At 45.4% G+C, this 23645-nt stretch overlaps 1 protein-coding gene across 1 annotated transcript in view; it reads right to left on the bottom strand.

Moving 5' to 3' along the window:
• The window catches only part of mdga2a (MAM domain containing glycosylphosphatidylinositol anchor 2a), a 66609-nt gene that overhangs the window by 5751 nt on the left and 37213 nt on the right, over nt 1-23645 (bottom strand). The window contains exons 11-13 of the mRNA XM_076165995.1: nt 22588-22765; nt 21642-21662; nt 4723-4878 (exon numbers count right to left, since the gene is read on the bottom strand). Coding sequence (XP_076022110.1) covers nt 4723-4878; nt 21642-21662; nt 22588-22765 — 355 coding nt within the window. The remainder of the gene's footprint in view (nt 1-4722; nt 4879-21641; nt 21663-22587; nt 22766-23645) is intronic.

Below are 23645 nucleotides of genomic sequence, written 5' to 3'. Positions count from 1 at the left end.
TTATCTCCCGTTGCCCGTTAAAAGACAGGGCTCTCCAGTGAGTGAGGAAGTCCTGGTGAGTCACACGGCAGCAAAATCTTCCTCCTCAAGCTCACGTCCCCGGTTCCAAGTCAAGCTCCTCCTTCCTGGGGATGCACACACCCTGCCCGCTTTCATAGACTCTTGTGCAGATGCCAACATTATGGCTGAGAGCTTGGCCATACAACTGGGACTAGAGAGGGTCCCGCTTAACACCCCAATCCCCGCCAAAGCCCTGGATGGCCATCTTCTGGGGACTGTCATCACCAGACTTCTCCTGTCCACATGCTGCTGTCCGGTAACCACCACGAGACCATCCGCCGAGTACCATGACTTCCGGGAGGTGTTCAGCAAGGCTAAGGCGACTTCATTGCCCCCTCATCGCCCGTATGACTGCTCCATTGACCTGATGCCTGGCACTTCAGCCCCCAAGGGGCGTCTGTACTCCCTGTCTGGTCCTAAACGGGAGTCCATGGAGTCCTACATAAATGACTCCCTGGCGGCCGGGATTATCCGTCCTTCATCGTCTCCTGCCGGGGCAGGATTCTTCTTTGTGGCGAAGAAGGACAAGACCCTGCGCCCCTGCATTGATGACTCAATGACATCACCATAAAGAACCGGTACCCTCTCCCCCTCATCTCCTCAGCCTTCGAGTTACTTCAAGGAGCCACGGTCTTCACCAAGCTCAACCTCCGTAATGCCTACTACCTGGTACGCATTAGGGAGGGGGATGAATGGAAGGCCGCTTTTAACACACCCACCGGACATTATGAATATTTGGTGATGCCATTCGGCCTCACCAATGCCCGGCAGTCTTCCAGGCCTTGGCCAACGACGTCCTCAGAGACATGGTCAACAAGAATGTTTTCATCTATATATACAACATCCTAATTTTCTCCAAATCCCTCGAAGAGCATATCCATTACGTCCAGATGGTCCTCCAATGCCTGCTGGAGAACTCCCTTTCCGTGAAGGCCGAAAAGTGTGAGTTTCACACATAGTCCGTGTCATTCCTGGGTTACATTGTGGCCCAAGGTCTTTGGAGATGGATCCTGCCAAGGTGGACGCTGTGATGGGTTGGCCAGTCCATGAAACCGGTAAGCAGCTGCAGCGGTTCCTGGGCTTTGCCAACTTTTACAGACGTTTCATCCGCAACTATAGCTCCATCGCTGCCCCTCTCACAGCCCTGACATCCTCCAAGACTCCCTTCCGATGGTCCCATTTGGCAGAGACTACCTTTCGGACCCTGAGGGACCGCTTCAGTTCCGCGCCCATCCTCCAAGTCCCCGACGCCGAGCGGCAGTTCGTCATGGAGGTGGATGCTTCAGACGTTGAGGTAGGGGCTGTGCTGTCCCAGCGAGCTGCCGGTGACCAGAAGCTCCACCCATGTGCCTTTTTCTCTCAGCGTCTCTCCCCAGCCGAGAGAAATTATGACATTGGTAACCGGGAGCCCTCTTCTTCACCAGGTTCAATTTCCCCCTCTCCTACAGACCCGGCTCCCGCAATGTCAAACCTGACGCTCTGTCACGTCAGTTCCAGAGGGAGGAAGATGACGCCAGTGCTTCAGACACCATCCTTCCGTCCCCGTGGGTTGTGGCCTCCCTGACTTGGGAGATTGAGGAGAGGGTGAGAGCTGCCACAGAGGGTCAGCCTGGTCCTAGTGCCTGCCCAACAGGTTGCTTGTTCGTGCCTGCAGCTCTGAGGTCGGATGTATTCCAGTGGGCCCATGCTTCGAGGTTGACCTGCCATCCTGGGATCCAGAGAACCCAGGATGTCCTTCTGCAATGTTGCTGGTGGCCCGCACTACAGGAGGACACCCGGGAGTATGTCAGAGCCTGCCAGACCTGCAACCAGAACAAACCGTCGTGCCAAGCCCCATCCGGCCTCCTGCAGCCTCTCCCGGTGCCACATCGCCCCTGGTCCCACATCTCAGTGGACTTTGTGACGGACCTGCCACCTTCGGATGGGAAGACGGCAATTCTTACCATTGTGGACCGCTTCTCGAAGATGGCCCACTTTGTATCCTTATTTGAGTTCCGTCAGCTAAAGAGACAGCCCAGCTGCTCCTCAACCATGTCTTTCGCCTTCATGGGATTCCTGTGGACGTGGTCTCCGACAGAGGGCCCCAGTTTTCCTCAGTGTTCTGGCGGGAGTTCTGCAGCCTCTTGGGAGCCACCACCAGTTTGTCATCCGGGTACCACCCTCAATCTAACGGCCAGACTGAGAGGATGAACCAAGAAATGGAGACGGCCCTCCGGTGTATGGTATCCCAGAACCCATCCTCTTGGTCCCAGCATCTGTTGTGGGTGGAATATGCCCACAACACCCTGACCAGCTCCGCCACCGGTTTGTATCCTTTCCAGTGTGCCTACGGTTACCAGCCTCTTCTGTTCCAAGCCCTGGAAGGGGAAGCCTCTTGCCCCTCAGTCCAAGCCTACATCCGCCGCTGCCGTCGGACCTGGGCCCGTGCTAGGGCCTCCCTCCTGAAGACGGCAGACCGGTACTCCTCAGCAGCCAACCGTCGTCGCTCTCAAGCTCCAGAGTACCAGGTGGGCCAGAAGGTTTGGCTCTCCACCCGTGACCTTCCTCTGCGTGTGGAATCCAACAAGCTGGCTCCCAAGTTTTTCGGGCCCTTCGCCATCGAGAAGGTCATCAGCCCTTTGGCAGTCAGGCTCAAGCTCCCCCGGTCTATGCGGGTGCACCCGACATTCCATGTGTCCAAGGTCAAGCCGGTCAGCGAGAGCCCGCTGGTCCCGGCTGCTCCACCCCCGACCCCCCTTGCCTCATTGACGGGGGACTCACCTATGTGCGCCGCATCATCCGCTCTCGCCGACGTGGAAGGGGCTGCCAGTACCTCGTCGACTGGGAGGGCTACGGTCCGGAGGAAAGATCCTGGGTTCCTGCTTGTCACATTCTGGACCGGGGTCTCGTCCGAGACTTTCACCTGCAACATCCGGACCAGCCCTCCTGCAGCAACATCGACAGGGTTCCTCGCCATAGGACGCCTGCTGCTGGCCCTTCCACTGCCCCGGACCGGTGGGAGGTCTTCCCGTCTGAGGAGGAGGCAGTGGACCCGCCGGCGAAATCGCCTTCCTCACAGCCTGAGGATAGGGAGTCCTCGGGTTCTCTCGAGTTTTAGCCCGCCTTCCAGCTCCCCCTCCTCCCAACCTGGTTCCGCGGACTGGGTTTTGGGGACGTCGGGGGCCGTCTCTTGAAGGGGGGGTTCTGTCACAGTTCAGTCATCCAGCTCTCAGTGTTTTTCCTTTGATCCTGCCTCCGCCCCACTCAGCCTGCCAGGCACACCCACCTCGCCAGTCTTCTCTACTCAGCTGTGCACACACCTGCTTCTCATCACATGCAATCAGCCCAGCACATATATTCACCAGCTCCACACTCACTTCTTTGCCAGATTGTTCTTTGCCATGCGAGACCTTCCAGCATACTCCTGCCTGTCTTCCTGGTACCGACCTTGCCTGTCCCCGATTCCTCTGCTTTGCCTGCCTCCTGAATTCCCAGGTATCCTGACCGCCCGCCTGTTCCTGACTACCCGCCTGCCTGCTCCTTCCTGGTACCTTTGCTGGATCGACTGCCTGCCTGCCTGCCAGCTCAACCGATCGCCGCCTGTCACTGTGTTTCTGTGCTGTCTGCCTGTCTGCCGGAGCGTCAGTAAACCGTTGAACTGTACCAGTGATTCTGAGTCCTTTGTACTGCAATTGGGTCCATACACCACCCGTTTCACATACACAATAACATGAATCCAACATATTGTAGTGAACGGATGAATGGAGGCAGAAGATGTTGTCTTTCATCTATTACCAATGTGTGTCATTTGATCTACTGTGCTGTCAAACAAATCTATGAAGCCATCAAAGCTGCAGTGTCACTTGGAGACAACCCACAGCCACTTAAAAGACAAACCTGTTGATTACTTCCAAACTAGTCTAAAATCCCTCCAAGGTCAACAGACATTGATGAGAAATCTATGTTTATACAAGGCACTAGGCCCAGTTTGATATAAAACACAATTTTATACATTATATATAGTAGGGGTCCCCGCTCCATCTCTCCATCAGTTTGCGGGTCCTAGGCCTGAAAAACGTTGAAGACAACAGAGGACAAGTTTTTCTTCTTATTTACTGTTACAACGTGTGTTGTTGTGTATCCTTTAAAACATTGTTTTTAGATTCGGGTTGCTGCTGAAATCATTTGGTTCGGAGTATCTGTAAGAAATTATTCATCCTAAATCATCTGCTTGTACCTCATCCCTGTTTTTTGTTACCAGACAAAAATAGCAACATTATTCATATCATCATAGCACGACTTGTTTCAGTAAGCATTTATTATGCCCCCCATCTGACCATTCAATTGTTCGGCGATTGTACATTACATGTCTGTTTGTCGAGGGAATCTCCCAGATACAGTTACTGCAATCACTGTACGACAAGTATCAGTCCAGAATCTCTTTTTACTCAATTCATAATAGTGGCATGTGTTCTTGCTACAGGGAAGGAGTCGTTCGGTCGACAATTAACTTTTGTTACCTCACCTCTTCAACCTCAATCAAGATGTCCAGCCAATGTAAACCTGGTCAAACCATATTCTTCCATTTATCTCTTCCTGCTGCTGCTATATTAAGAGCACCACCTGGAAGCCTTTATTCATTAACAATTTTTTTGTTTTGCTTGTTTGTGTGTGTGGGCCCACCCTGCTTGGAGCCTGTGCGGTCAGTGCTCGGTCCAGTGTTTGGTGTGTATTTGGTGTCTCGTGTGGCGGCACTATGACGTGTCCAGTCGAACTCGTCGGTTTTGTCCTGAGAGAACAAACACAGTGCCTCCTCCTCGAAACCACACTGGAATTCCCCTAGACACACAAACAATTAAAAACAAATTAACAAACAATTAGGAACAAATTAAAAATGCATCATAGACACCTGAGTCATTATGTGTAGATTATAGAGTGTATATTATAAATGAAGTAATGCAGCCACTGTATTAGACAAAGGAATAATGCCACTGTGCATGTGTCATCGTCTCCCCTTGCGGTGTGACATTCCTGAAGTTCTATTAAAATACTGTGTTATACAGCACATCAGTTATGTCTGTTCAAGACATTAATGTCAAAATGGTGTAAGAAGTAAAAACTAGTAAGAAAGACTTGACTGGTGATAAAAGGAAAGAAGAAAGACAACTTCAACTAAGCGAATGAGCATGAACTCAACATTGTCGAGAACTGTCAAGTGTTCAAACAGGAATTTTTTAAGCAACAGGAATATTACCATAGCGACGGCACACTCCGCCCGGACACAAGCATTAATTATACAGGAGCAATCAGAATATGAGTCCTCAACATGGCCTTGAAGCGCCCCCACGCCAAAAACATATCGAAGTTCAATTTCAAGTGTATTTGTCAATTGCACGGTAAAAACACAGGTAATTCTGTACATTGAAATTCCTTGTGACATGGCAACAACAACAGCATATTGAAATTTGTGCAAAGTACTCAGCCATAAACTTAAATGGAGTTAAAGTGCAGACCAGACTGAATAACAGCAGATTAAAAATATAAACTATTACAAATAAATAAATATAACTGGCCTGAGTGCTGATGATTGCAGAGTGCAAAGTTACTGGTTAAGGAGCCTGATGGCCTGAAACAGTTTGTGAGTCTGGTAGTCTGTGCCCGGATGCTGCGATAGTGTCTACCACATGGCAGAAGAGTAAACTGTCCATGTCCTGGGTGGCTGTGGTCCTTGGTGATTTTCCGAGTTTTCCAAGGCATCGTGTGTGATAGATGCCTCGCATCTAGTAATGCAGCCCGACAGAATGCTCACGACGGTACACCTGAAGAATCGGGTGAGAGTTTTGGTAGACATGCCAAACTTCTTAAGTCTCCTCATGAAGTACAGGCATTTCTGGGCAGTTTTCACTGCTGTGTAAGAATGTCTAGACCAGGTGAGATTGTCACTGATGTGCACACAGAGGAACCTTATAGAATAGAAGAATAGAATAGCTTTTATTGTCATTGTATATGATAATATAATACAATTTGTGCTGTGCCTGAATCTTTGAACAGTAATAAATAACAGCAATAAACTATAAATAAACAACTATAAATAAATCATAAATAACAATAAATAAACAACACACAGTTCCATTCATACATTTAAACATGAGTAGTCTCACAGCTCAAGATGTCCCAATAGCTCACAATGACTCATATGACATGTCCCGACATCCCATACGACATCACAACATCACATGACATCACATATGACATATGACATCACATGACATCATGGCATCCCACATGACATCATGACATCCCATATGACATCATGACATGACAACATCACACCCCAAATGACATCACATGTTCCTTGCCCCATATGACATTACATGTCATCATAGCTGAAGATGTCCCAATGTGTCCCAATATTGTAATTGACTTTTGGGGTACTAATTTGTCTAATGTTTGATTTTGTTTAGCTCACTTATGGCTCTTACAAATGTATTGTATTGTATTGTATCCCCTCTATGCGGGAGACTCTCTCCACCTCAGCGCCATTGATGTAAATGGGGGCCTGCGTCCCTCCTGTCGTTTTCTGTAGTCCACATTCATCTCCTTTGTCTGGCTGACGTTGAGAGAGGGGTTGTTTTCCTGGCACCAGGTTGCTGACCTCCTCTTTGTATGCAGTATAATTATTGTTGGAGATGAGACCCAAGATGGAGGTATCATCAGCAAATGTTATGATGACATTGAAGCTTTGTGTGGCCACACAGTCATGTGTGAACAGGGTGTATAGCAGGGGGGTGAGTACACAGCCTCCAGTGCTCGGGGTCAGAGCAGAGGAGTAGTGATGTGTCGGTCGCGAACGATCAGGCTCTAAAAGCCGGCTCTTTCAAATGAACGATTGGAGCCAGCTGCTGATTGGGAATTCCCATCACTACAGAGGAGGGGAGGTCACCCATTCTCACCACTTGGAGCCTGCCCGTCAGGAAGTCCAGGATCCAGTTGCAAAGGGAATTGCTAAGACCCAGGATCCCGAGCTTGGGGACAAGCTTGGCGGGCACATTTGTGTTGAATGCTGAGCTGTAGTCTACAAACAGCATCCTCGCGTATGTGTCCACCTTATCAAGGTAGGGGAGGGTGGTGTGCACTGTCAGGGCGTTAGCGCGTCTGTGGATCTGTTTTGCCGGTAGGCTAATTGAAGGGGGTCCACAGTGTCAGGAAGGGTGGAACAGATGTGGGTTCTGACTAGCCGTTTAAAGCACTTCATGATGGTGGATTTCAGTGCTACTGGGCGGTCGTCGTTCAGGCAGGGTAATGGTGGGTTTCTTATGATGAGGAAAGTTTTGCCCAAATACTACTAGCACATCAACTTTCCTATCCGTGGGGATCAGACTCTTGACCATTGCTACTCCCAATTGCAGGACAGCTACAGACCCCTCCCCCGCCCTGCCTTTGGTAAAGCCCACCGCATCTCCATTCTCCTGCTCCCAACCTACAGACAACGCCGGAAACTGGAAGAACCGGTTTTTCGAGCAGTACAACGTGGAGTGAGGAAACTAAAGACTGGCAGGTGTTCTGTGATGTGATGGAGACATTGACTAACACACAAACTGTGTCTCTGCCTACATCTCAAAGTACATTGATGATGTTGTTCTGAAGGTCTCTGTCAGGACTTTCCCCAACCAGAAACCCTGGGTTAATGGTGGAATCTGTGCTAAGCTCTTGGCACGGTTGTCTGCCTACAACTCAGGGGACCTAGAGGCCTTGAGGAGGATCCAGGAATGACCTCCGGAGGGCCATCAGAGATGACAAAAGATCCTACAGGGACAAGCTGGAGTCTGTTTACTACAGCCCTGACACATGTGGAATGGACTGCATTCCATCACAGGATTACAAGAGGAGGAATAGCAGTGATGCCCTGCCGGCCGCCTCTCTCCCTGATGAACTCAACCCCTCTTATGCACGACTTGAGGCAAGCAACAACACCCCTGCAGTGAGGCTAGCTGAGGACCAGGATGACTGAACTTTGTCCATCACCATGGCCGATGTGAGGAGAGCTTTTTAAAGAGTAAACCCCGTGGAAGTCTACAGGGCCAGATGGCATTCCAGGCCGTGTCCTCAGAGCGTGTGCCGATCAGCTAGCGAGCTATTCACCTCTATCTTCAACCTCTCTCTGAACCTGTTTGTAGTTCCCACCAGCCTCAAACAGCTGCCTCAGGGTGAGCATTCTCTAGCCCAGTGATAATCCTATGCAGGTCTTCTAGTGCGCTTTGTCATCCCTGGGGGGGTAACCAGGCTGTACACCATGTCAACAGCTGTAATGATGGCGCAGCTGAATTCCCACATGAGGTAGAAGTATTTTTACAGTTAATAGCTCCAAGTCTGGTGAGCAGTGTGTTAAGACTGCTACATCAGAACCCCAGCGTGAGTTAACCATAATGCACACCCCGCCACCCCTGCGTTTACCCGACTTTCCTTCAGAAAGGTGAAAAATCCAGTTGGGGAGAGGGCTCATTTACCTCTTTTCTTCCTCTTCTGCCGGCGTGTCGGTAAACACCACGGCGAAAGAGCAAAGGAGTCTCAGCTAACGCTCTGGAAATTGGTGAAAAAGTCTGTGTAAAGTTAAGGACGGATTACTAAAAGTGCTGTAAAATAGTAATAATAGGGCTGCACCTAAAGATTATTTTATTATTATTTTTAACGGTTTATCTACAGATTATTTTTCCAATTAGACGATTAATCTATGGATTATATTTATTACGCAATATAACAATTATTTCCCCCAAAAGAAATATAAGTTATCTGATTAATATTTCAATATTTTCTTCAATCATCTTCTCTTGAAAACAATTCAAATATAACAAAGATTATGCACTGCATTATACCACAACAAATAATAGCCCAGTTTTGACTGATAATCTAAAAGTGTTTTACAATGCAACATATTGCTTATTCAATTCAAGTATAGGTGATTGAGCGCAATCTGCATTCAACAGCAAAAATTACATGAGGCAATGTGATATTCAAGTCACTTTCAGAAGAAATAACTGCAACGTCAAGTTTAGCAGCCCAATATAAAATCATCTTAAATAGATAGCAATATAAATACTTGTTTTACATTTTTTACAATGCATAAATATAAAATTAGTGCAATTTTAGTAACGGAAGAATAACTAAAACTTGCAATCTGAATCAAATCTCAATTAAAACACCTAAGCACATATACACACTCTCTCTCATCCCTTCCTCCTCTCTCTCTTTCTCTCTCTCCCTCTCTCTCTCTCTCATTCAGCTCAATCATACATGACTGTTAAAGTCTACAGAAAATATAAAACGGACAAATAACAATGCATGATGTAATGTTACGTTCGCATTAGTGCAGAAATGACTTTAGACATGGACAGTTAAGAATTCAAGGTCAAGTGACTACAACCAGAAAAACTTTCGGCGTATAGATCATCCTAGTGAATCATGCTTAGTGAGCGGGGACACAAGGTAAACAGAACTTATGTTGCCGTTTTGCTGCTGCCTTGACAACGTGCTCTGCATTTGGTGTCTGTCTAAAATACTCCCACACTTTAAACTATTGCGCGCAACTGTTTTTTTTGCACAACTTGTTTTCAGGTTGTTGTTTTTACGTGACGCAGCAGTCTTATGTCATTGTGACGCGCCAACGCACTTTTATGCAAATCGACGTATTTGCGCAATTGATAACATCGATTATGTCGACGTGTCATATGATGTGTCCATGATAGAGAGAAGATGAAGCGCATCCAGAGGCTGCTGGAGGAGATCCAACAGGAGGGGGCTAGAGCTAAAGCTTCAGCAAAACAACCTGGGGGAGGTGTGGAGTGGCTTGAGCATCATCACTGGCTACAAGCGAACTGGTAGCCCCACAGGACCAGGACTGGCCAACGAGTTACACCTGTTCTTCAAATATATTTGCCAAGAGGCCCACTGTCCACCCCTCCAGCTCTTCAGCCATCGTCATCGATCCCCCTCAACCCTCCAGCCACACTGACTCCCCTGCCCCGCCATTCCTCTACAACTACACCATACCTGCTATCCTGCCCCTGGCACCACCTCCCCCCACCAATACCAGCACCACTCAGCCACCACCTCCCCCCACCAATACCAGCACCACTCAGCCACCAACCCCCCCACCAATAGCAGCACCACTCAGCCATCAACTCCCCCCACCAGTATCAGCACCACACAGCCTCTCCTCACCCCGACCCTCATGCCCCACAACACCTCTGCCCCCGCCACCACACACTGCACACCTATCTTCACAGCAGAGCAGGTCAGGAAAGAACTGTGTAGACTTTAGCCAGGTAGGCTGTCCTGACGGCGTCAGCCCAAGGGTCCTGAGAGCATGCACTGCCCAGCTGTGTTGAGTCCTGCAGTACATCTTCAACCTGAGCCTCAGGTTGGAGAAGGTCCCGGTGCTGTGGAAGACATCCTGCCTGGCCTCAGTCCCGAAGAAGTCACGTCCCAGCACACTCAATGACTTCCGACCGGTGGCGCCGACGTCCCACCTGATGAAGTCCTTGGAGACACTGGTCCTGCCACTGCTTCGGCCCCTGGTCAAGCCGTCACGGGACCCTCTTCAGTCTGCCTATCAGGCGAAACTGGGAGTAGAGGACCCCGTCATCTTCCTGCTTCACCGTGCCTATGCCCATCTGGACAGACCCAGCAGCACTGTGACAGTCATGTTCTTCGGCGATGCAGGTAGACTCTCCCCTGGTATCCTGGATAGTGGACTATCTGACTGGTCGGCCACAGTTTGTCAGGCTGCAGGGATGTGTGTCTGACACTGTGGCGTGCAATACTGGGGCCCCACAGGGTAAGGTCCTATCACCATTCCTGTTCACCCTGTACACCTCCGACTTCCAATTCTGCTCGGAGTCCTGCCACCTGCAGAAGTTCTTAGGTGACTCTGCCATAGTGGGCTGTATCACCAAGGGGAAGGATGAGGACTACAAGGGCGTCGTGGACTCCTTTGTCGAATGGTGTGAGCTGAATCACCAGCAGCTCAACACTGACAAAACGAAGGAGCTGGCGGTGGACCTCTGCAAGAAGAATTCACCCCCCACCATTTTATAAAGTGTAATTACTCTAACCTCCCAGCCAGATGCTCATTTTACACTTTGTACCATTATCCTCCTTATGTACTTGTAGTGTTATGTACTTTGTTCCCCTATTGTATGTACTTCGTACCCCTTGTTGTTTGTACTTCATTATCTGCTTGCATTCTTGATCGTTTTTATTGCACTTGTATAGGTGATTTCTTGTTTTCATTTCATTCTGCACTGTACTGTAACTGTTGCACAGTATTTGCCTGATAAACTTTTATCTTATCTTATCTTATCTTAAAAAGGAAAGTTTTAAGCTTACTCTTAAACGTAAGGAGGGTGTCTGTCCCCCGAACCGAATCTGGGAGATGGTTCCACAAGACAGGAGCCTGAAAACTGAAGGACCTTCCTCCGGTTCTACTTGGGAGATACTAGGAACCTTAAGAAAGCCTGCATTAAGGGAGCTCAGTGTTCTAGGGGGGTAATATGGTGGTAGGAGCTCTTTGAGGTAAGATGGAGCCTGACCATTAAGAGCTTTAAAAGTGAGCAGGAGGATTTTAAATTCTATTCTATATTTTACTGGAAGCCAGTGCAGCGAAGCTAAAATGGCTCAATCTCATTTCCTAGTTTTGGTCAGGACGCTTGCAGCTGCATTCTGGACCAAATGGAGAGTCTTTAAGGACTTATTAGGGCAGCCTTATGATAATGAATTCCAATAGTCCAGCCTAGAGGTAACAAAAGCGTGGACAGGTTTTTCTGCATCATTCTGTGATAGAATGTGCCTGAATTTTGCAATGTTCTGTAAGGGAAAGAATGCAGTCCTTGAAATTTGTTTTATGTGGGTGTTAAACTACAGATCCTGATCAAAGATGACTCCTAGTTTTCTTACGGTGGCGCTGGGCACCAAGGCAACGTCATCCATGATGGCTATCTCGTTAGATAATGTATATCTAAGGTGTTTAGGCCCAAGTTCAATAACCTCTGTTTTGTCAGAGTTAAGCAGGACAAAAGTATACGACATCAAGGTCTTAACCCTCCCATTGTCCTTGGGGTCAGTTTATTTTTGTCTGCGGTTGTGTAGTCCAATGGTATAAATTCCAAAGTTATTAAGTAGTGATGTGACAAAATAGGGTTGTGGAAAACTATTAACTGATCTATATAAATGCTATAAGCCAGAACAAGGGCAAGGGTGTGGTTATGGCAGTGAGTGGGTTTATTTACACTCTAAGAGAAGCCAATAGATTCCAGTAATGAAATAAAAGCAGTGCTGAGGCTATCAGTATTGACGTCCACATGAATAATAAAGTTGGCAACTATTATTATTTTAACAGTACCCAGAACTGAGTCTTATATAAACTCTGAGAAGTCAGATAGAAATTGAGTGTATGGGCTTGGATGACGATACACACCCATCCTCGAAAACGTCACGGCCTGTTCTATTTGCTATTGTGTAAGAGATAGAATAAAAAGTTATTTTTAAGAGTTATAGTTCAATTTAGGTATAGGTTTGGTTATTAGGCCTGAATGGAAAATGGCTGCGAATTCACCTCCTCGGACGGTGTCACAAGGAATGTAAGTATTAATACTACTGGGGGGAGTGGATTTATTTAAGAAGACATAGTCTTCATGACCTATCCAGGTTTCAGTTAGACAGAATAAGTCAATATGGTAGTCTGATATTCGCTGATTGATGAATAGTTTCAAGTTTTAAGTTTCAAGTTTATTTGTCATATTTCACACAGGGTTCACAATACAATGAAATGTTTACGATGAGGAGGGACCAGGTCAACTCAGTGGTGTTGGGGCATACATAGGTTTTGAGCCCTGTAACTTGTTGAAGCCTACATCACATTTTTGGAAGCCTGGGCCGCATGGCCCACTCGTATAAGTCATGGAACTCATTTGTCACAAAACAAGACTACAAGAGTACCTAGGGTCAACCCCCTTTTCACACCTTGGTCGTGTGGGGCTATAAAAGCCCACCCAGTCCACAAGCTAACCCTCTCCGGCTCAACTCAAGGCAGAAAGGAGACCTCAGAACCAACCCTGGATTTTTCCAGTCAACACAAAACCTCCAAGGCCTGCACCTCCGTTTGCTTTCAAAGATTGTTGTAATGTTTCTAATTGTAAATAAAGAAACTTGGGTTCTACAATAACGTGTCTTTACTCAGGAACGTGGCAGGTACATACAACAACGTAGAGCAGCTACTACTGTCTACTTCTTCTGCTAGTCTAATTAACACAAGTGTTAGTCACTGTTGTCACTGTTGCCATCTAATGGTTATTCTTTATCACTACATCCCCTCTCTTTGAGAAGTCAACAGTGCACAATAATTCCACATATATGAATTTTAACCAACTTCTGCTGCAAAACAAATTGTTTACATTTATATTTTAAACAAAGTAAACATTTCTTACATTCCTAAGACATAAACACTGTTTAGTCTATTTTTTTTTTTTAACACAACCCCTATAGATAGATGTTTTGATTCCACCAAATTATCACATCTAAGAATAACAACAACAACAACAATATCAACTTTTTTTTTCTTCTTCCTCTTTAAACAATACTTTTAAGGTCATAATGTTAAAGGTTGAGTCGCTCAGGGACTTTGATGTGATGTGTGGATCTTCTCAACACAGGCACTGATGCTGACTGCGTCTGTTCATCTGTTCCGCTGTCATCCGGCACTGCTGGTTCAACCGATCTAGTGCAGGTTGGAATGTCCTGTGGTTGTTGCTCTGGAAGTGTCTCTTTTATTTTCAGCAGACTTCTACGATTCCTCCTCAATATTTGGCCATCTTCCGTCCTTACAGTGTAAGACCTTGGACCCACTTCATCCAAGACAGTTGCCTTTTTACTCCATCTGTTGAAATCCTCCACTCTCACTGTCTCATTTCTTGCAAGTGGCGTTAGGCTCCTTGAGGACTTGTTGTAGTTGGTTTTCTCTCTCCTTTGCAAATGTTTTTGTTTCTGTCTCACTTCTTCGTGCTTCTCCAGGTCAACGGAATGAGGCAGGGTGGTGCGTAGCCTTCGTCCCATTAGAAGTTCAGCAGGAGACAGTCCATGTTCCAGTGGTGCAGCTCTATAACTTAAAAGCGCCAAGTATGGGTCTGAGTTACTGTCTTTCGCCTTCCTCAGCAATTGTTTAACAACGTGTACACCTCTTTCTGCTTTACCATTGGACTGAGGGTAAAGAGGGCTTGACGTCACATGTTGAAAGTCATATTCATCTGCAAATCTCTGGAACACGTTGCAACTGTAACATGGACCATTATCACTGTAAACAGTCTCTGGTATCCCATGTCTTGCAAAGACTGACTTCATCTGTCGTATGACACATGTTGCTATCATGCTCGGGAGGAGTGCCATTTCAGGGTAGTTAGTAGTCAAAAAAAAAAAGTCAATCAGCAGCAGCTGTTCTGGCCCTTCTCTTGCATTTTTCCATACCGAGGTGTCCCTCGTGTAGTCTTTTCAGCATCTCTGGTCTCATTGTTTGAGGAATGACAATGCAGTTTTTGCTGAGCAAAAGGCCATTTACAACACTCAAATCTGCCCTGATGTTGTAATATTGTTGACAGTCATTTCTTGGCCAACCCTCCTGTAGGTTTTTGATTACTCTTTGCAAAACTGTGTCTCTCACTGTTTCGGCTACAATCTGTTTGATTTTTTTATCTGTCACAGGTAGTGACTCTCTTATCAAGTTCACATGAAGACTCACATCAGTCTCTGATGAGCTCTCGCTATGAGCTTCGTTCAGTGTTGTCGCCCTGGACAGTGCATCCGCAAGGATAATGTGCTTGCCCGGAGTGTAGATCAGGTTGAAATCATAGCGCTGTAGCTTCATCAACAGTCTCTGAATGCGTGGTGACATCTCACTGAGGTTTTTCTTGATGATGGCTATTAGCGGCTTGTGGTCTGTCTCTGCCACAAATGTTGGAAGTCCATACACATAGCTATGGAACTTCCCAAATCCATACACCAGTCCTAAACACTCTTTTTCAATTTGTGCATATCTGCATTCCGCTGCCGTCATTGTTCTTGATGCGTAAGCGACAGGCCTCCAATCCTCTCCATCTAACTGCAGTAGTGCGGCTCAAATCCCATCTTTTGATGAGTCGGTGGATATTTTCGTCTCCCTGGACGGATCAAAGAATGTTAACACTGGTTCGGTTGTGAGAGCAGTTTTCAGCTGAGTCCATTCCTCTTCATGATCAGCTGTCCACTTGAACACACATTGGTCTTGCAACAACTGTCTCAGGTGCCCAGTTTTTGTCAACAGGTTTGGTATGAATTTTCCAATGAAATTAATCATTCCCAATGCTCTCAAGACACCTTTTTTGTCCTCAGGTCTGGGCATCTCCATTATTGCCTTGATCTTGGTCTTGTCTGGTTCAATGCCAGCTCCAGATAATTTGTCCCCAAGAAAGGTCATCTCATTCACACCAAACTGACATTTCGCTCTATTCAGCTTCAGTCCAAACTTCTGGATCCTTTGTAGCACTTTTATGAGCCTTTCATTGTGCTGCTCCAGTGTGGAACCCCACAGCACAACGTCATCCACATACACTCGAACACCTTCAATGCCTTCTATGATGTGCTCCATGGTCCTGTGGAAAACTTCTGGTGCTGATGCGATTCCAAAGGGCATTCGCTGGAAAGAGTAGCGACCAAAGGCTGTATTGAAGGTACAATACTTGGTGGTCTCTTCATGTAGCTTTATCTGCCAGAACCCCGCATCTAACTTGCTAAAATATTTTGCACCAGTCATTTCACTCGTGATTTAATCTCTGGTAGGGATCTGGTAAATGCTCTCTTTTAATGTTGGCATTAAGGTCTTTCGGATCCATGCACACACGTATATCACCATTCTGTTTCTTGACACATACCATTGAATTCACCCACTCAGTAGGCCCTTCCACTTTTTCGATGACTCCTAGAGATGTCATTCTGTCAAGTTCTTGCTTCAGTTTGTCTCGAAGCGGTGCTGGTACTCTTCTTGGAGCATGAACTACAGGCTGTGCATCATCCTTAAGCTGCATCTTGTAGGTAAAAGGTAAGACACCGAACCCTTTGAATATGTCTGTGTACTGGTCCACTATTGACTCTGCACTGCTCCGTGACTGGCTGTCAATGTAGTAAATCCTCTTCACAAAACCCAGTTTCTCACATGCCTGGTCACCTTAAAGCGAGTCATGTCCATCTGGAACAACTACAAACATGAGTATGTGTTCTCGTCCTTTCAGCCTCACCTTAAGTCTACATTTGCCTTTGGTGCTGATGGGCTGCCCATTGTAGGCTTTGAGAGTACTTGCCTCCCTGTGGATGTGTGGCTTCACCCTCATGACACTATATGATTCCCATTTAATTCATTAATTGATAATTAAGATTTGTGGTGAATCTTTGAGGCTTTGGTCAATTACCTGCTATCCTTTTCCCCTTCTCAATAAGGGGGGGTTCCCTGAGGACTTGACTTTACTAAGGTTTTTTTTTTACAGCAATATTTGGTAAAGTAATTGTTAGTAAACACTAACAGCAGTAAAAAAGAAAACAACAGTATGACAACAAAACATCAGAATGACAACAATTTTAAAGTAAAATACTATATACAGTGTAAACAAAATAAGGTGCAAAATGGTTCTATGGTCCTTTTTTTTTTAAAAGAAGTTGAAATTGTGCAAAGTGCAGTTGGCTCGGAGCTCTCATCGGTTTAAGAACCCAAATCTAATTATTTTATTTTGTTGAGCTATTGCAGTGTTTTTTGCTTAACGCTTAACACAGTTTCTATATGTATTTGGGTCAGTAACTGCTCTAATGGAACCAGATCTTCCCCAGAAAGCCAGTCTATGTAGCCCACATTGTTTTCTGGACAGCACCTGGACAACCAGCGGTTGAATGATGATATGCAGCTATACATATCATCACTGGTCAGATTGGGGAGGGGCCCAGAGAACACTATGGAGTCCGACATTGTTTTAGCAAATGTGCACACTGATTCCACATTAATTTTATTGACCACCGATTGCCATAACAGGGTGTCATTCAATATAACCTTGTACCTTATTACATTTATCTTTAGCCAGCAGTTTCAGCTTCGATTCAATGTCCCCCCGCTCTTGCCACAGGGATACGTTTGACTTTGGCCGCTGGTGTTGTTAACTTCAGGTTTCTGACTTTGGAGCTTCCAAATCCACTTAAGTCGTGGCTCCAGAGGGGAACTAAAAGGACGAAGTCTGCGGATCAGGAGGAGGATATTTTAAACAGCCTGAACGACGGTGAACAGAGTGCGAACATTAGCAGCAACATAAGTAGTGTGAAGTGTCCACAGCACCGGTAGCTGGCTGCAAAAAGCGAAAAACAATACGGAAAAATGACCCGAGTTATATCAACCTGGGATTCAGCTGGAGCGGGATGGAGGACGAGCCAAAGCCACAGTGTGTGGTTATGTTCTCAGCAATGAGTCCATGAGGGGGCGGCAGAGGTCCATGGGGGGCGGCAGTGGCTCAGTCTGGAGTGGACTTGGCTGGAAGCTGGAGGGTCGCCGGTTCGAATCCCACGAAGACCAAACTATGGAAGATGGCTGGTAGCTGGAGGGATGCCAGCACATCTCCTGGGCCACTGCTGAGGTGAGCCCTTGAGCAAGGCACCTAACCCCCAAATTGCTCCTGGGCGCTTGCAAGGGGCAGCCCTCCTCACTCTGCATCTCTCTACCATCATCTGCTTGTATACGGACTGTGTGGGGTGTGGGTGTCTGCATGTTGTGTACCTGTGTGATGCATGTAAAAATAACAACTGAGTGAGGAAATATAATTTCCCCTCGGGGATCAAAATAAATTACCTTTTACCTTTATGAAACCATTGCATCTCAAACGGCATCTTACAACAAAACACACAATGCTGAAAGACAAACCAGTGGAGTTTTTTGTACGCAAACGTGATGAACTGAGGCAGTCCAAATGCCCAATTCGGTTCTGTGGTGCACCTGTCATCGTGCCCAGCCTCCGCATAGCGAAAGCAGGTTAGAAGCACACAATTGATGAACAGCTGTGTTTACCATTTGCAAAAGAGATGGTACACATTATGTGCGGTGAGAAGATCCCCAAACAGTTAAATTTGGTGCCACTTTCAAATGACACAGTGTCGCGGAGAATAGGAGCCATGGCAGATGACGTTAGGAAGAAACCGATTGAACGCATTAAAAAGAGTCGCTATTATTCCATAGAACTGGACGAGACTACTGATGATGAAAGTTTTGCCAATTGACTTGTTTCTGTCAGATATGAGCATGATGGTGCAGCTTAGGAGGACTTTCTGTTCCGTCAGGCCTATAAGAGTTATACATAGTTGCCAAAATGCTGTGTTTGAAGTACAGTTAGTTGTGTTTTTGATTTATGTTCTCACATGCTGTGTGTGTGTGTGTTTGTGTGTGTTTGTATGTATGCGTGTTTGTGAATGAAATGCAGTTGTCAATGTTCTCACATGCTGTGTGTGTGTGTGTGTGTGTGTGTTTGTGTGTGTGTGTGTGTGTGTGTGTGTGTGTGTGTGTGTGTGTGTGTGAACATGCTGTGAGTGTAAGCGTGACTGCCCCATATAGGAGTGTAGGTGCTTACACAGGTTTGAAGCTGTAAAATATGTGAAAACGTGTGAAGCTGTCCCAACATGGCTGACTCAGATAAAACATGCGGCCTTTTGTCCACAAAACAAGGAGACAACCTAGTGTTGTAGTGGATCAACCCCCTCTTCACACCTTCATGTGAAGATGTCAGAGAATCAAGCTGCCACGACATTGGCCAAAAAGGTTACATCTTGCCTGTGAGGTCATTTGCAGTATAAAAGCCAAGCAGTTCCACCAAGAAGTCCCTTCCCCAGAAACCCTTCACCAAGAATCCCCTTCCCCAGAAACTCTCAACAGAAACGGAGGGAGGAAGGAGACCTAAGAACTTGCCCTGGATGCTCCAATCCAGTGAACCCAGAACCCTTTTTAGCCCAACCAAGCAACAAGGAAGAGAAAGAAACTCAAGAATCTGCCCCTGAATTTTCCAATTCAGAACCCACAAGCTCAAAGGCCTGCACCTCCGTTTGCTTTCAAAAGTGTCTGACCGTGACTCAACTGGACCAAGCAGCGATTCACCTCGCCCCTTTGCCTCCTACACCACGAAGACAACTTTCCAACTTCTTCAAGCCCAGAACTGAAGACTTGGAGCAAAGATCACCAAAACGGACAAACCAACGACCCTTAGCGCAGCTGTCCAATCGATGCTCTACAGAGAATCACAAAACGGACGTGATTCTGTTTAAGTAAGGCTTTGATGTTTGGGGAGATTAGATTTAAGTAGATAAATTCACTGTATGCGATACTGTATTTTCTATGTTGAATATTTCTGCTGTTGTGTTATTCAAGTTTTCTAACCGTGCTTTCGAGCACTGATTCCTCTCTCTCTGTCTCTCCAACTCCTGGGTGACAAACCCCCTGTGGTGATAAGACACACACACGTTACCTTGCAGGCTAAGCTAGAAGTGAAGCCGCCATCTTAGTTTAACCCAGGTCCTACTAGTGGGCGTGTTATAATTCTGCCACATCCAGTGCATCATTCCATTACATTACGATCATTTGGCAGACGCTTTTATCCAAAGCGACTTACATTACCACCCTTCGCAGAGGGGGGAGCACTTAAGGGTTCGGTGCCTTGCTCAGGGGCACCTCGGCAGGGGCTCGAACCAGCAACCCTCCGGTTCCCAAGCGGAAGCACTACCCACTGAGCCACTGCCTCCCATTCCCTCTCTCACACACACACATACACACACACACACACACACACACACACACACACACACACACACACACACACACACACACACACACACACACACACACACACACACACACACACACACACACCAGCTTTGTCTTCCTTGTATTCAAATCTGTTATTGCATGAACTTCTTGATAGTGTTTATGTTTTCCGGTTTATTCTATTGATGGTAATGACCTTAATTATTATTATGAGTTAATAAATCCTTTCATATTTTAACAAGAAGCGTCTGAAATTGTTTGCTCTGAATGTCTGTATGATTATCAGCCTCTATGTGCGTCAAGTGTCACCCTTCTAGATTGATTTCGAGCGCAAAACTAATCTTTAAATTATTCCCATTTTATTAAATTAATAATTCATTTGATAATTTTGATTGATAATTAAGACTTATGGTGAATCTTTAAGGTTTAGGTCAATTATATGCTATCTTGGTTCCCTGTGCCAACAAACAGGGTGGTGCCCCGAGGACTTTGATTTATTAAAGTTATTAATTTAATTTAAGTTAATTTAAGTTAATTTTTGATAGCAATTTTAGATAATATAATATCACCAACAGGAGAGTTGTTCATATGACAGAGTTCTAATACCAATTTGTACAATGTGGCTGTGACTGACAAATGTCAAATTAAATAATATTCTCATGAGGAATAAATGTGCTTCCTGTGTGTATTTTGCATAGCAGCTGAATAGGGTAGGCCTACGCTACTGTATTTTAGCATCGGCCATAGTGGTGGTACTTGGAGAGCCAAATATTTTCTGAGGTTGTACCCGATGTAAGAAGTTTGAGAACCACTGCTGTAGCATACACCAGCCAACGCTCTAAAGATTTGCCAGGCAGTGGAACTTTACACATCATCAGCAGCAGCCCAGTGTGCCCACAAGCCAACAGATTAACTGAAAGAGCAGTGCAAAGCAGCTAATGAAAAAAATCAAGGCGGATGGAAAAAATGTCTTTCTCAATCTGCTGATTCTCAGGAATGTGCTGCGTGACTCGAAACTAGGCTCATTTGTACAGAGTCTGATGTAGAAGACCCAATGTTACAATGTAACATTAATTAAGGTTTTATTTTTATTTTCTACATGGTGATCAAAACCTACCCACAATTTTAGTAAAGTAAAAGTAAAAGTAAACAATACACCCACAACAGAGAGCCATGGACTGGCAAATGCTGGGTCAGCCAAGACTACCATTTACTGTCCTTACAGGACCTGATAAGGTTGTATCTGTAATCCAAACCCTACATATAAAAACTGAATCTGCAAGGTATTTACTTGAACTTATCAAGTCCGAGTTACAGAACTTTCAGGACCTTGGTTTCATAGGTGTGTTGGGTTACAGCCAAATGTTGAGCCGTTTTTCTCATAATCATTTGAATGATGTTAATATTTGTTTTCATAATTATGTTTCAAATATTGTTGTTGTTAATACTTACCATACAGCCACTTTATGATGTTAAGGAAGAGGGGTGTAGAGCATATTTATTATACGGTACATATTGAACTAATGCAGCCACTGTATTGAACGGTGGTATAATGCCCCTACACGTCACTCTGACAGAATTCATAGTTACACACTTTGGAACCACCTCTTTCTTTGGCTGGACTGAATTTCCATCAAGGAAATCAGCCAATGCTTTAAATCCCTGCCAAAACAAGGCAGAGTTTCACAATGCAATATGTATACAATATGACAATATGTACATTTATCTCATGAGTTATACTTACTGAGATGTGGGTTTACAGGAGCTGTGGAATGACAAAAATGGAAACTCAGAGACATAATCTGAAAAACAAACATCCCCAAACATTCACTGTTGCTTTAACCAGACTAATGATCTAAAGTCCTGGCCATTCTAGAGGCTGAAATATGCATTATAGGCCACAATATCAAAGCAGGTCCAACTCTGACAGTTGGCCATGTTAAATTCACGTAAAATTTAATGTAAATGGATTTGTGTACTGCCCATTCTTTGTAAGTCTCACACAAGAGTTGTACAATACAAAATGTTCAATCAATTTTGCCAACAAAACAGAATTTTGGGTGGTTTTCCTGTTCCTTGTTAATAAATATTTGCACATTGCATGTCAAAGTCAGTCACTCGTTTGATTGCTGTCAGTAGGGCTATAAATAAGCCTATGTTTTGAAAATGTTTATGTCTTGATGCATTGGCACATTTTCCTGTGCATTGAGAGTAATGCTCTTGTTTAACTTAAACACGATAAACCCTAGTTATCCATTCAACAGGCTAAGCTTAATCACCTGCAAAAAAGTTTGACTTTGCTTGATTTTTTTGTGCTTTACATCCAAGTTACTTAAAGAAGAAACATGCATTCATATTATTTCTCACTGAGTGGGCAATAAAAGACATAAATAAAAAAAAGAAAGGTACATTAATTCATTGTCAGATTTTTTTTTCATAATCAGAAATCCAAAAAATGGAAAATACAAGGACTATCAATATTAAAGTTTAAGTCAAATGAATTGAATATGACAGGAAAGAACAACAAAGTAAAAGTTAAGAACTATTAGAATTTTTTTTTTTAAATCAAGGCAGAATATGGTATTATGTGTGTTAGCAAGTAATGTTATATTTCACAGCAGAGTGTGTGGAGCCTCAGCAGTATAGCTTGCTGATATAATTGATGATATTTTGGCAATGTTGTTTTGTACCATTGTAAGAAATGGTGCGATCAGTGGCGTCACCCTCGCCATAGCGCGTAATGGGTGTCAGGCGGACCAGATAGCTCTCTGGCTTGATGAGTTCAGTCAGGTTGTAGGTCAACAGCTCTCCCTTCTGGATGGTTCCCTCCATGGAAATCTCCTGCTCCCACCAACGAGACTGACCCATCTGAGATACAGACACACACAGACACAGACACAGACACGCACACACACACACAGAAACAGACGACACGGACACACATACACACTGGTCACTATGGCTCTGGCTCTGGCTCTGGCTCTGTCTGTCTCTATCTCTCGCTCTCTCTGAAGCCACATTAGCTTGTAGGAAGGAAAAGATCATCAGGGCAACAACAAGTACTTTTTTCCGTGTGCACTGCAGATTGTGCACTCAGATTCGTTTTGTGCGCGAATGAATTTTGGTCATCTTTGTCCCACTGATTGACATGACAGGTGGACCTCAGCTGAATGTCAGCCTTTCAGTGTCAAAATGTCATTCTCCACTGCAGACGACTTCAGGTGAAACAGTATTGCAATTTCTGATACGTGTGAATCAACCTCAATATCTTCCCTAAATCACATAAAGGTAGCGATTAGCTAGAGTAAAGCAAAGTCTTCAAACCGTTTGTCAAAGTCAATGTTGTCAATCTGCTCTCTGTAGCGCGCAATGTCAAGTTGTGCACACAGCTTCCATTGCATCTCCAGCTGTGACACAAGGTTTTTGAAGTTCCCCAAATTATGGTGCTGCAGCTTTGAGGACAGCTTTTTCATTTGAAAGCATTAAATGGGCTGATCATTTTCACTATGGTAAATTGGAAAGCTAACTAGGTCACTTAGCTCGCTGGAGTTTTGCAGTAGCTTGTACGTTTTGTGCATGGCAACTTGTGTTTTACAAGAGAAGAGATTTCAGACCGGCTGCCTTGTACGTCAATCAAGTGCGCGTTCTACCATTGCGATTGACCGGTTGATCACGATCGACGTATTGAGCAACCCTTGTGTAGAATATTGTTTTATGCAGACCACTTGTTGCTGTATAAAAGCTATTC

This window comes from Genypterus blacodes, unplaced genomic scaffold (assembly GCF_046128005.1).
Source record: "Genypterus blacodes isolate CSIRO-AG114 ecotype Tasmania unplaced genomic scaffold, CSIRO-AGI_Gbla_v1 ptg000154l_1, whole genome shotgun sequence".
In the NCBI taxonomy this organism is placed as follows: domain Eukaryota; kingdom Metazoa; phylum Chordata; class Actinopteri; order Ophidiiformes; family Ophidiidae; genus Genypterus; species Genypterus blacodes.
The sequence above is the reverse complement of the archived record's forward strand: the minus strand, read 5'-3'. Positions and strand labels throughout refer to the sequence as shown.